Below are 15,429 nucleotides of genomic sequence, written 5' to 3' on the forward strand. Positions count from 1 at the left end.
ATGGAAGGTGCCTAAAGAAGAGTGGGAAGAAAGAACGTGTCAGTTTTGTGACATGACAGTAGAAACCAGATGACATTTCATTATGGAGTGTAAAGCGTATGAAGACATTCACAACTAGTTTGGTAATAAATTAAAAGTAGATAGTCTGAACAAGCTTTTTGAAGAGTCAAGACTTCACAAAACAGCAAACCTCTTAATCAAGATTCACAAGAGAAGATCCAGCATGGAAAAGAATATGAAACTGGGATAATTTGAACTTTTGGGTCCCTTAGGCTGTTGGGTCTTGTGGACATCATTAAAACTCATTCATTCATTCATCTCATATAGGATACGCATAATTACTCTTTTACTTATTGATATAAATGTTTTGTAATGTTCGTACCAAGAAGTTTTTAACACACTTGCAATTTCCTGATTTTAGGTCACAGATATTTCATCAAACAGTTGGTAGAACATGAAAACCATTCAACATTTCTGAGTCTTATAATGTAGAACAGCTACAATATATTTTAAAAGGCAACTTAGCAAATGGTTGTCATGCATTAACAGTTTCACAAATAATTGACAAACACAACCTCTGCTGCATAAAATTTCTTATCAACTAATAAATATACGAGGGAATACTGCTATAGAATCAAAAATACATACAATAGTGAAAACTTATATTTTGAACTCAAAATAAATCTTTGATTGTCCGCAGATGATACTGGTCTCAGTATAAATACTTTTGAGAATGTAGGTACAGCTGTACTAACTATTTGTGCCCTGAAATTCTGAACAGCACTGGTGTGTATAGATTTATGTCTTCAGTTACACCTGCCACAACAGTAATACCTTCTTATATCTTCCAAATTGCTACCAACAAACAAGCTACTGATGTAGAGGACTTCACAAACTCTAAATGAGGAATTGCTTCCATCCCAAAATCCCCTGATCTCACCAAATTTCCTTATTCCTTTTCAATACTTTCTCAAGCTCCCACTAATCCTCCAAAATACCCTAGGGTTTCCCCTCTTTCCTTCCAAACAATAAATGGATCAATTCCACCTTATACACTCACACTTCTTTCTAAAACCTTGCACTCCCTTTTAAATATTCAAACATTACCTTTATACTAATATTTGGTATGGCTAGGTTTTGATAAGGCTTTAAGCCTTCATTACATGAAATCGAATCTCCTATACTTGAACAACCACTCTATTCCCTATTACATGGTATGGCCAGCTATTGCTAGTCCAATTCCTCCAAAACTAACAATAATATTTTAGTTGGCAATGACCTCAAATTCCAATCTCTTATTTCAAACTGAAATATTCAATTATAGATTACCCTAATATCAAAACTGAAAACTACCACAAAAACCAAACATTAAACACACTTATGAATCTTGAATGATTCAATGTCATGTCCACTCCATCTGTCTATTGCTCTATCTGGTAACATTGATACATGAATTGGAAATAGAGATGACAATGCATACAAAGGTTCGTATCCTATTAATGATAAAGTAGCATACTATTAAATGTTTTTCTTCTGCCATTTTGCATTGTTCCATCTTCCAATTTGATTTTGAACTATCAATTGGCATTTGGCATCGATCAATAATAAAGTATCATACTATTGAATGTATTTAGTTTTATAATTTTGTATATTTGTTTAAAGTTTTGTATATAATATGTATATGTATATACATGTACGGACAAACCCGACCCACGAACCCAAAGGGCAAAAAAATTTGCCCGAACCCACGAACCGGGTTCGTGTGCCTAAATTCGAGCCCAAACCCGAACCGGTAAATTAGATATTCACACATGAATTTATTCCAAAAGAAGACCTTAGATGATCAACCAAGGATTAGAATTGATCTCACTAGATAATACTACTTTCCTTGATAATAAACAATCTATTTAAAGGAGTCACAAGTTGTGAAGATGAACACAACCATTAACCAATTGATGCTTATAACTACCCAAAGCCAATAAAAATCAATACATAGTCAAATAACCCATATTATCATAGCATAATAATAGTTCATACTCATTGTAAACTAACTATAACATCCCTCATAAAAGAAACTCCAGTTGTGCTCGTAACCAAAAGCACTACAAGGCTGAGATAATATGAGGATTGCAAGCCTTTGAAGGTTAGGCGTTGTGGCACCATAATCTTCCCACCAGAGATCTGCAAGGATACAAATTGACATTTATAACTTGGTAAAGATTTTTATAAACTTAAAGATTGAAATAAATGGTAAAATAAATTTAAGAGCACATTTTTTTTACTTGGCAACAGGGTGTCTCTCTTACGAACACAAATAGGTGAAGAGAACAATGACCCATCTTCCTTCTTTTAACTCTGTAACTCATCACAAATAAGGTCTTGAATATTTTCATCAACAACTAACCTTTGAATACATGTGTCGAGGCCAATTTGAACCTCTGCATCTGCTTTGAAAGTACGGGAGTAAAAGAACTTGGAGTTCAAATAGTAGGCGACAACATGAATATGTTGGTGGAGTTGTCAGTTCCACCTTCGATCAATTATGTGCCATATGGGTTCATATTTGGTCCTGTCTGACCCATACAAGTGTTGAATTGCCTCTTTGGCCTTATCCATGGCCTTATCCATGGCCTCATATAGATACCTGTTGTGACCATTTCACACATCGCCCCATTGCAAATGGGGACCCTTGCCTTTTTGCTTTTTAGGGTTTGTTTTTTGGTCTTTTAGGGTTTTGTTAGTTGGCCTTTGCATTTTGAGTGCTGTCGGGGAGATCAATAGGATAGCAAGTCTGGCTTGAGTGATGTCCTGATCCTGAAATTTGGCTAAGTCTGAAAGTCCTGATCCTGAAATTTGACTAAGTCTGGAAACTGAAAAACCTCCAAAAACTAGATTTTGCAATATAACTCCTGGAGGTCTGAAACCACTCTCAAACATCCTGAAAGTATAGAAGGAAATGTCACTTATACTTAAATGTTATATTCCATAAAAATTATCCTGATAGAGAGTTCAAAAAGTCAAATTTCGCTCCTGTCCTTCACTGAGGATCCAGAGCGAATTTCGCTCCTGTCCCTCTCCAAGGGACCAAGGCAAAGCGCTCCTGTCCCTCACCAAGGGTCCAGGGCGAAAAGTCTTATTTGAGCCATTCTTGACCTTGTTTGGACGAATTGAGACATCAAAGGCATGGTGAAGGACAAAATGAGCGTGATAGAGCATCCAGACTTGATCAAAGACGATGAAATGATGGAGTTTTTGTCTAGAAAGGTAAAAGCGCTCCTGTCCCTCTCCAAGGGACCAAGGCGATTCTTATAAAATCAACAAATTTTTCTCCAGAATCACGCCAAGGCAAGGTGGTGCAAGATGAGATATACCTTTTTTCAAATGATGAACAAGGAATTGCTTCCAAAAATTGACAATCCTAGGCTCAAGTGCAAAAATCGCTCCTGTCCTTCACCAAGGGACCAGGGCGAAACTATCCTAAAGCACGCTCCTTCTCAGGACCAAGTGAATTGAACTCGAAGTTCCAATAAAAAATGCCATTGTGGATGCCTAGGATGAGGTTTTGAACGTGAAAGCAAGGAATGCAAGGCTTAAAATACAAGAGCGCTCCTGTCCCTCTCCAAGGGACCAGAGCGAAGTTATCAACATTCGTTATTTTTTTTGCCTTATTTTAGCAAATCGCATTAGATGCCAAATTCGCTAAAAACTTCAAAATATTTTTAAAAAAATTTCAATTAAATTGGCATTTAATAAAGGCGCATGGCATTTAATAAAATTAATTTTTGAGCCTTAAAAAAATCAAAATTTTAATTATGAAGGCATTTAAAATTAATTTTTATTAAATTAAAATTGAAAAGAGAGCGCCTAAGGTATCTTTTTAATGTTTTTTGCAAGTCGGCCTTCATCTTTTATTAGTTTTTATTTATTTTTGGCCTATTTTGTCAAAGTCGGCCTATGGGGAGATGAAATGGTGAGCGCCCTATATAATGGGGTATTTTGAGCAATTTTAATCATCATTCATTTATTATTTCAAGTGCGATTTGGAGAAGCAAGGAAGAGTAATTTGAGGAGCGAAATTCATCTTGAAGGCTATTGGAGAGGCGTATTTCTTGCTAGATTGGAGGATAAATTCCAGATGTTTTGAAGGTATTTGAAGGCGAATTTCCAGATTTTTGAAGAGGAAGCTGGAGTTCTTTTCCAAGCTAAAGGAGGTGCATTTTATCCAAGGGAGAGCTTTGATCTACACTTTGCCTAGCAAAATTCATCTATTTTTACATCATTTCTTAGAGTTAATTCTCAAGAGGAGGTATGGCAAAATCATCTTGACACCCTTATTCAAGGTTTGATTTTTTTTAGAAAAGTCTAAGTATTGCATGGTTAATTAGGAAATGATAACTCAAGATTTATCATGAAGTTTCCTAATTAAAATCTTGAATCTTCCTTTTAAGTTTAAATTTTAGACTTCAAGATATATTACTAATTTTGAAATGTTGTAGGCATCAAATGGAGATCCCGGAGTTGGAAGATCAAGCCAGATCAAGGACGATCAAGCAAGGACAAGGACAACCTTCTTCGATCCAGCCTATCATCATCAAGGACGACCTCTTCCAATCCAGCATTCCAAGGCGAGGTACATCATCATCCTGCAAATCAAGGACACAAGAAGTCAGAACAAGGGTTCGTTGAAGAAGCAAATAGTTCCAGATGAATTAATTAAAGCTAGCTTCTCAACAACATCAAGTTGAATATTTACCAAGTTACAAGTGTCAGACGAGGTGGCATCCTAGTCATCACTTCTCCAGTCAGTGTGGTCCACCTCAGCATGTCCAGATTCAATGTACCTGACTCATGGAAGGTGGCACAAACTCCGATGTACCTACCCTGGCTATCCATTGGTCGAATTTTTCAGAGAGGACATGTGTCCAAGCAATACAATTTTATCATTGGTCAAGCATTAAATGTTATGTAATGGTTGTAACAAACCCTAATTAGGGTTTTCATTGTTGAATCTTGGCCATTGATCTCAAATCAATCTAAGCCATCGAATTGTATTGAGGGCACTATATAAGCCCTGGCATTTCATTTTGTAAAGGCATTAGGAGTTAGAAATAAGATAGAAATAGTTGGAAGGAGTTAGTGAATAGAGAGTAGTTAGCTAGTTGATAGAATAGCAATTAGAGTAGAGTAGAGAGAGAAGGCAAAGATTGTTGCCAAGATGTTGTTGTAAAAGACTTGTAACTTCATTGAAGAAATGGTGAAATTTATGGGTCGATTCGACAATTTGCATAGTCTCTATACTTCTCATATTTGATTTCATGTTATTAGATGAGTGGAAGAAATGTGCTTGATTGATGGTGGAATTCGTATATCCATACTACTAGCAGTTTGTTGATTGCAGACTTGCCTTGTGTAGTCAACTGGAATCATTCAGCTTAAGCTTAACTTCAGTTGTCACTTCTTCATTGATATGCATCAACCTGATGGTGTCTATGCCTGCAGTGATGATTTGAACATCATAAAGCTTTCCTTCGAAGATCGCACTAACCTTGTGGAGATGGTCCTGCGATGTCAAAACAAGACTTAGTTAGAATTTCATCAAAGATCATTCATTGCTCCTACATTCTTAGTATTAGGATTAGATCCTCTCCTAGCCCTTGTCTTTTTTCCTTTTTTCAAATCAAAGCTAGTAAGAGCCTATGTTCCAGCAATATTCAAAGCAGATCAGAAGTTCAATCATCAAATGTAAGTCCCCTTGTGATTCCAGCAAATCACATCATACCACAGAGAGCTTATCCACACGTAGAGATCCTACATACAAGAACCTTGGAGTCATCCTGATTGATCCTTTTCCACGATATCTTCAGCAATCAGAGGCTTTATTCAAGAGAGGATAAGGTACCTTTAGGTATTTTATTCTATGTTTGATAGTGTACAAAATACACGTCAACAGAATTGGCACTAGAAGGAGGGCATGATCTCGATGAATGCTTAAAGAGCTAGACTTCAGTTTCTATCAATTTATGTTGGCAAGGAGTAATCTTAAGGACCTTTTTACCCTCCTCCACGCTCGACAGAATTGAAGCAGAAGAAAGGTGAGCAAACGCGAACTCTTGAATCCAAGGAAGATCAGTGGAAAGCCTTTTCTCAAACGCTTGACGGAAGTGATACAAAGAAGGAAGGGGATCGCTGGATCATCAGTTGGACTTACGCAAGAAGGAATCAAGCTGGAACCAGTTGAACATTCAAGTTGAATCCGAGATATTCAAGATCTCTCTTATTCCAGAAAATCCCAAAAAAAGTGAAAAATAGAAAATCCAAAAAAAGTGAAAAATAGAAAATCCAAAAAAAGGTGAAAAATAGAAAATAAAAAAAAATCAAAAAAATCAAAAAAATCAAAAAGAAAAGATTTCTCATGGAGCAACAACAGTTTCACGAGGAGCAACAAGTTGATTTTCCTGAACTTTGGTGGAGGTTAGATACACAACTTTATCCACGCAGATTGTCCGAGTTTGCAAGACCAAGGCAGTGTCGAGTTCACGAGACAGAGGAACATGATGAGATGCATTGCTTGAAGTACTTATCAAGGATGGAATCGGCAGCACAAGGAAAAATCTTCTTTTGGGATGTCCCCAGGACAGAAACAGAAGAAGGCAACTTCAGTGTCCCAGAGAGAAAGGATCCTCTTCTAAGCTTCATGTGGATGATCGAGAGTCAGCTCATTTTGGATGGTGAAATGCGTTTAGAAAACATATTGCTACCATTGTGGTGTAGAATTCACAACTCACCTCACTCTGAATTTACTTGCTCAGTATGTGAAATGGCTACCAATCAAGTCAGAAACCAGTTTGGAATGCCAACTTTGTCCGAGGAAGAGTGCAACATGAACAGATCTTGGGGTGCACATCTCGCGGCCGAATTTAAGAGAGCCTATGTTCCAGCAATATTCAAAGCAGATCAGAAGTTCAATCATCAAATGTAAGTCCCCTTGTGATTCCAGCAAATCACATCATACCACAGAGAGCTTATCCACACGTAGAGATCCTACATACAAGAACCTTGGAGTCATCCTGATTGATCCTTTTCCGCGATATCTTCAGCAATCAGAGGCTTTATTCAAGAGAGGATAAGGTACCTTTAGGTATTTTATTCTGTGTTTGATAGTGTACAAAATACATGTCAACAATACCCTATGGAGTTTTTAACTGCATCCACCATCTGTAGAACCCTCACCAACGATTCTGACAACTAGATATGAAAAAATTAACAAAAATCAGCAAAGTGTAATATTAGGAAATTAAAAAATAAATCATCAATCGAAGTTCGAAAACTTACATTGATGATTTCCTCCATGATTTTGGCAAATCTATCATCAAAAATGGTCTTCACAACCTTCTCTGTTTCAGGCTTCCTAGAATAAGGACTCTCCAACCATCTTTCACTCACAAACATCTGCTTCAAGTTGGGCAATGCACATAATATGCTCTGTAAGTTGAGGAAATTAGTGGCAAAATGTGTGACTCTTGAATGCACAAGATCCTTACCATTAGTGTGTTGTCTCATAAGCTCCAGGACCCATGTGTGGTTGTAGATGTACTTTGTGATTTCCCTTCCATCTTCAACAACATTCTTCACCCAACTTAGTTTCCCTATGTCCTCAAGGACCAAATCAAGGCAATGAGCAACACAAGGGCTCCAAAATAATGTCGGATGCCTAACCTATAAAATTTTGCTAGCTACCACATATGCAACTGCATTATTAGTCACAATTTGAACAATATTTTGCAGTCCCACTTCTGTCACCTCCTCATCCAACATGTTGCACAAGGTTTCTGCATTTTTCACTTCATTTGAGGCATCAATCGATTTTGAAAATACCACATGTCCCCCTGAAGTAACTATAAAGTTGATGAGTGTCCTATTCCCGCCATTTGTCCACCCATCAGATAAAATGGTGCAACCATTCTTTTCCCAAATCCTCTTTTGTTGTTCCACTAGTTGTAGTGTGTTTTGGACCTCATTCTGCAATAATGGCCCACTCAACTCATAACAACTTGGGGCCTTGAACCCCTTACCTGAGATGGTCAATGCACTGACCAATTGCTCCCAATATGGACTATTAGCAATACTAAATGGAAGATTGTTGTAATACCAAAATCTAGCACATGCCACCTTTGCTTGTTTATGCACTTCCTTATTCCATGAAGTACCTTGCAATCCAAGTTGCGCACCAAGAATGTTATAGGGAATGAAAAAACTAGACATATTGCTGCCCACCCCCATACTTCTCAATCCTATAGAATTGAGATCTCTCATTGGGGCTGCCATTGCTCATATTCTGAAAGCCTTGTGTTTGCCTCCCTATGAACCTCTTTAGGACAATTTTCACATGGCTTAATATTCTGACTAGTGATCTGTGCAAGGTGATATTTGAGTCGGTGTATGCCACTGGTCATAGATTTCTTGCAATGGTTACAAATAACCTCTCCTACCAATGCACCTGGTGTGTCATGTTTCCATAAAGGATCCCTCTTTCTAGCACAACCTCTAGTTGCACCACCTCTAGTTGCAGAAGCCATTGTCTTACTCTTTTATAAATATTTGAAAGAAAACTAGCAAAAGAGAGAGTCAACAGAAAAATCCATATTCATATACAATATACACAGTCTAATATTACACCATTACTCTATCCATAGTCTAATATAAACTGAAAAAGTGGAACTATAAAACACAATCAATGGAAATTAAAAGATAGCAAAGGAACAACAAAGTGCAAAAGCAAACATTGTGCAAAAAAATGATGAACCATTCAAATTGAGAAATTTAAAGTCTTTGTAGGAAGATAGAAAGCTTTAAGAGACAAAACAGGAAGCATCAACAACCTAGTAAATTAATGTCCATCTCCTGATATCCTTATAAAGATGATCATATTTTGTTCTCTGAATTTTGATTCTTTAAGACTGTGTTTGATTATCAAACACAGTCTTAAAGAATCAAAATTAAGAGATGAAAAAAATAAAATCAGAGAATAAAATATGATCATTTTATAAGGATATCAAGAGATGGACATTAATTTTCTCAAATCGGGAGATGGACATTAATTTTCATCTAAACTTCATTCAACAATAATTAACTTTCTAGTTCATCCTAGGTTCCCACAGTCTTCAAAGAGATAAAATTGCAAATTGTGACATAATATTATATTGTGTCACAATTTGCAATTTTATCTCTTTGAATACTTAATGTTGTGAAACACTGAAGCCGATCATTGGTAATACAACTGGTAAGACGATCATGTCAAGACTTTAGTTTAAGTAAAAGGTTTGTAATAGTGCTTTTAGATTGAAGGTTAGGAGTCAGAATGAAAAATATTGTTGGCTCAAAGATCATTTATCAAAGTTTGGGAGGGAGAATTTCAAATTGATTATGCTCAAATCCAGATTATGATATTCATTTGTATGAATGGGACTACATTTAAACATGCTAGATGTCAAAGGAAGGCTTCTTTTTGGATTTTGTTTTGTAGAAAATTTCCAAGTTATCATGACATAGTATATTATAACTGTATATACAGTGTAATGATAACCAATTGATAATGCTTTCTTTGCTTGGTCCTTATACACTAATTTAGTTGCATTATAACAAGTTGTGAAACTAAGTTACTAGTTACATAATAACATATTACACCATTATACATAGACATATAGCAAGCAATTAAAACACACAAGATTTGGAGTCTTCAACCACTAGTAATGCACGCTTTTTTTATTTTTTACAGAACATTAACACTTACATAGTTGCCAAACATAAAGGTTTGAAACGAACTTACCAGTTGTAGATCACGCAATAAAAAGAACTTGAGAAACACGAGAGATGCCTGTTGTCACCATCTATATCAAGCGCAAAAATATCTGTGTCATTCCCGTGGGTCGAAAGTATTATGCAAATAGAAGTTAAGGTTTTTTTTTTGCACTTTTTAAAACATTTGCATTTTTTTTCCGCCAATTTAGCGTTATTTAAATCATGATTTTCAATGATTTTGTATGTCAAACTCGTGCCGATTTTTTTCATAAAATCTTCTGCAATTTTTTCGGTGATTAAATCTTTTGTAGGTTTGAATCGGGAAAAATCACGATTTGCATGATTTTTTCCCGATTTTTTCATCCTTGGTTATGTGTCCATTGGTTGACAGTGGTGTTCCTCTTGACAACCGTTAGGTCCTTTAAATATGTTGTGTACCACCAAGGAAGGTAGGAGGATATAGCTGAATCAATTGTAATCCTTGGCCGACCATCTCTGGTCTTGTTTTCTGTAATAATTCCATGTGCAAATAAAGATATATTTTATTGCTGCATCTGGTATGCATTGTCATGTATATTATTATTTCCTGTATTTAATTTATCAAATATAGTAGTAAACATTTGTGTGAAAGAAGGCACAAATTGGAATGCATGTACACTAAGTCCTATGTCTTTTTCTAGTACAATTAGTTGCACTTTACTGAGTGGAAGGAGTATGTGCTGGAATTTCTCTCAATGCAAATGAGCTAGCAACCTATTTAAGACAATGTTAGAGAGTTGGATTATAAAAAACATTGAAGTTAAAATTGTAAATAAAACTGAAAAACTGAAAAAATAAAAAGTTTATAAAACTTACTAGCCATAAAAACTTTGATCATAGTAGGTTGTTGCTGTTGGAATTGTTGGCCATTGAAGTATCACCAACTCCAAACACCCTTCTTGAACTTCTCACAAAGAGATTCAATACTTTGACTATTGGAGTATACAAAACCAATGAATTCATTTAAGACTACATCTACAAATCAAAATAAGGGAAGAATCTATTTGTATCCTTTGGGGACTTCAAAATCTATAAAGAGCATTTATTGTTGGCACATGAAGAACCTCAATACTATAAAATTTTAGACTTGATGCAAAAGCCAAAAAATGTACAGTAGAGTACTCCTTGTGTTCCAACCCTCTTCAATAATTTTGTGCACTTGTTTGAAGAAATTTTCTTTAAAATCTTGATCTTTCTCATTTATGATGCTTTTCATCTTTTCAATTATTGAGTTGATGCCATCATATATCCCTACCAAACAAGACTTGTTCATATTGATACAATAAATCATATTCAAATAGGCTTGGTGAAACTAAGGAGATATTATCCCAACAAGAGTCATATAGGATCATCCACTTAATATTTGATGTCCTCTCAATAATGGTTTGCCTCCATATGGACCAAGTTTGAGTAAAATTATGCCAACAAGTGCCTCCTAAACCTTTGGAAGTCGTCTCAAGACAATTGTGTTGGAAGAAAAACAAATCTTAGCAACCTATTCAAAATAAGGATAAAATAATTAATAATAAAAACAAACTCTAAAGAAAAAAAAAATCAAATTAAGTATAAAAAATAAATAACTAAAGTGAAACATAAAGTTTTATATTGCTTCACTTAAATTCAACAACTCCAATTTCTAAAATGATCTTAATACATCTGATTACATGTTGTGGTTGCTAACGAACATTCAGATCTCTTCCACCTTTGCATACCCCTTTTTGGTCCAATCAATTTTGTCGCCATATTTTGTAGCATAAAGTTGAAGAAGTGAGCAAAACAAGGTGTCCAAGAGATATGTTAATAATATTTATCAACCAACAAACAAACCTCTCTACAATTCTTTGTGTTTTCTATTATGACTTGAACAACGTTGTGAAGCTCCACTTCCTCAATGGCTCTGAGGTGGATGTTAGCAATAAATTAAGCATCCTTCACCTTCCACTCAAAATCCATGACTCTCTAAAACATTGCCCCTTTATGAAAAACTGCAATCACATTGATAAAGGGTCAATTTTAAGCATCCTTCCATCCATTTGAAATGGACACCCTTTCCTTAGCCTATGATTCTCATATTGGCTTCAATGAATCTTCTACAAGCTTACCCTCTTTTTCCAATAAGGTGCCATGCGCCTTCTCACAATCCAAGCTCTTGTACTTTTTTAAATCTCATATATTTTTTTCAACATTTCTTGTCAATATATTAAGCAGTGAAATATAGGGTTGAGTGCCCCCCCAAAACCCTATGCTTCTAATATAAGGATGTCCCCGGGACATGGGAACAGGGTGGAGACATCCCTCCACTACCACTAGGACTCTGGATACATCTTGAGGACATCGGATACATTGAGACATCCCCGAGACATCCTAGAGATGTCTAGGAGATGCGTAGGTTTCCCTTGAACATTCTAAGGACTCCTAGAAGTCTCTTGTCGCTCTGCCCAAAAACCCCACAAGGGGCACTACCCCTTGACCCCAAACTTCCACTAACCATTCTAATTGTTCATGCAATCATTGTCATGTTTTTTATGTTTATTAGTTTAATTTGAAGTTTAAACTTCTCTTAGCATGCCAAAGTTTCATTTACAATTCTTATACTTATTCTTAATTCACTCCCAAAGTTCCAAAACTTTGCCCACCATTCTAAATGTTCAAGTTTCAATGCAATCATTCTCATGTTTTTAATGTTTATTAGTGTAAACTTTACATAGTAAGGCAAAGTTTAATTTACAGTTCTTCTACTTATTCCTTAAACATCTTTTTATAACTAATTTTTCAAGTACTATATGCATATGTGTTGATTGGTACTCTCTCGAGACTCATTTCAAATAGTTCCTTTGGTCTATTATTTGTAAGGGGTTGTCTAGGAGGGGTGGCAAAAAATGAGTGACTCTCAACCAAAACACAAGGATAAGATGGAGGTAGGGGTTGCTTCATTCTTTGAGATATTTTGTTGCTAAAGGATGATTTTCTTTACAACCTGTTGCTTCATCTACTTGCTCCTACTCATGAATATATGCTATCACTTCTTTTGATGACATGGGTAAACCATTCTTTGAACTTGAATACTTGACACCATACCCTTCGCAAATTTAGATATAACCCCACCACCTAGGACTAGCCATATCATATCAATATACTTCCAACAACAAGAATTTGGGTTTGTTCTAAAATGGGATCAGCCCAAGGAACTCGAACTAGCTGCCATTGTAATTCTTATGGCAACAAACCCAAACTATCTTGTTTTGTTTTTCAATTTCTCAGGTTTTTAGTAAAATGGGATCAGCCCAAGGAACAAGAAGTTTAAAACAAAAGAAGATTGTTTGGAAAACATAAATACAAACACAAAAACCAAAAAAATTCTCAATTTACAAAAAACTTCCTCCAGATTCTCCTTGGCAATGAATAGGCTTTTGCCGTGCATAGGAATAGTGATACAACTGCTTTCTAACCTTCAGTGATCCATCTTTAGCTCTATTTTTTTCATGAGGTAAAATGAGTTTGTTTTGAGTTTTTCAAATGGTTTAGATGCATTTTTATGGTTAGGGATTCATTTTGGTTTGTTTTGATCAAAGTCAAAGGCTGTAAAGTATTTTAAGGAAACCAAAATATAATTAATAATTTCGTCCAAAAACTCTTCAGTTCATCCTTAGTTGACCATGATCCTCCAAGTTCTATCTAGGTTCACCCAAGTTGATGAATCAGGACAAACCAACGAAGGAATTTACACCCCTTGGCCAAATTTGAAACTACACCATTCTGAAACCCAAAATCAATATGAATCAGAGTCTGAAACCCAAAATCAATATGAATCAGAGCCAGATCTGGGAGCAAAATTTATCAAAACCATTACATAGCATAAAGCTAGCTAGTACCTTAAAAGTGTTGAAATATTGAAAAATGTATGTGGAAAAGTTTATAATTTATAGTTAAACACAGAAATCTAAGTGAAATACTTCAACAAACAAATTTTCCATTGTATGTTACCCAGTCTTCAAAACAACCCAAATTAACCGTATAGGACTTTTCCACACATATTGGAATAACCAAGGTTTTTTGGATTAACATTATTGTTAGTTTATGAAAAAACAAGTTTCCTTAGTGAGGTTCACCATACCAGAGCCCATATACTAAGCACAATATAAACTTGTCAGGCGGTTGCCTCCGACTTAGCTAGTGTTTGTCAAAATATTGTAATTACGGACGCATGCTAATAGCATAAGGTTGTGTCCAAATTAAGTAAAAAATTATAGTTGAGAAACCTCTCCAAAAGCAACTACATGCCACATGATGCCATCATAATAAACAAGAAACGTATTCTTGGATTAAAGCATCTGCATTGGGGAAGAGTCGAACCTGCAATGAGTTCCTTGGAAGACCATGACCAGATAGTTGGTAAAGAAACCGGAATGCAACTGCAGAGATAATCTTTTTCATCTGATCCGCTTCTAGGTAAAACATTATTTCCTGCCGTGTCTGACGCATGCTGAACATGCCTATCTGATGTTTTTTCAGTTACATTTTCTTTGGGCACTTCAAATTTTGCCTCAGCTTGAACATTTTGGCCGTCATTTAGAGCGGGAATGCTACTAGAAGTTGGAATTCCTAATCGGCCTTCAGTAACTTCTATATTTGGAAGCCGTGGATATTGTTCTTCTTGTTGTAGGAATTCACTATCTCCATCCAGACACGAAGTAGTTTTTGTTGTCCCTGTAGCTGTATAAGATGTTTCTTTGATTTTTACATTGTTCACTCGACTTGTAGCTGTCGTGGACGTGTGGGACGTTATACTCTGAATAGTGATGTTCGGATGACTTGCTGCTCGACTTGGTGGCTTTTCCGTGAATTCTTCGACTGTATCTGCAAGAAAATAGAAAAGAAGTATCGTCAATCATTAGCATAAGATAATAATAAGGAAAACATGTTACAGATAGGGACGAGGAAAGGAAATGTCGATAAAAGATGGTTAAAAACAAACAAACGGATTAACTCCTTCAAGCGTACTCACTGGCTTAAAATGAGGAAAGAAAATAGTGACACTTAAGCAGTACCTAGTTATCGTTGGCTTAAGATTAGGACGAAACTAAAAAAGGCTGGAATTTCATGGTCTACCGTTTTTTCACTTTTGGACTGTATATGACAGCTTTAAAAATTATTGAACTATGCCATTTTTCTCTAAAACACTATATTTTAATTATTAATAAATCTAAAAAATTATAATAGATAGTATATTTTATATAGTATTTTAATTTATATTATTGGTATATATTATTTTAAAATGTTTATTATAAAAATATAAATTTATTTAAATTATGTTTTGTGGTTAAATTGTTTTAAGCATGATATTAAGATAGTAATGAAATGTAATTATTGTGAGAAGTATAAGATTTTAAGACCACAAGACACAAAAACGGTTGGAAATCAAGAGAAATTAAATAAAAAACAAATTAAAAAATAAATTGCATAAAATAACTCAACTAACTCCTATACATGACGCTATGCATGCACTCCAAGCTCTAAAGAGCTCCATCAGTGAATGCCAGAAAAAAGAGTTGTACAATGCGACCTTTTTGGGGGATATACAATGGTAGTGAC

The 15,429-nt window shown here is 35.5% G+C and overlaps 1 protein-coding gene across 1 annotated transcript in view; it reads right to left on the reverse strand.

Moving 5' to 3' along the window:
• The window catches only part of LOC131035151 (uncharacterized), a 143,911-nt gene that overhangs the window by 106,668 nt on the left and 21,814 nt on the right, over positions 1–15,429 (reverse strand). Inside the window, exon 3 of the mRNA XM_057966788.2 lies at positions 14,191–14,694. Within this exon, the coding sequence (XP_057822771.2) occupies positions 14,191–14,694 (504 nt within the window). The remainder of the gene's footprint in view (positions 1–14,190; positions 14,695–15,429) is intronic.

Source organism: Cryptomeria japonica, chromosome 11, assembly GCF_030272615.1.
Source record: "Cryptomeria japonica chromosome 11, Sugi_1.0, whole genome shotgun sequence".
NCBI classification, from domain to species: Eukaryota; Viridiplantae; Streptophyta; class Pinopsida; order Cupressales; family Cupressaceae; genus Cryptomeria; species Cryptomeria japonica.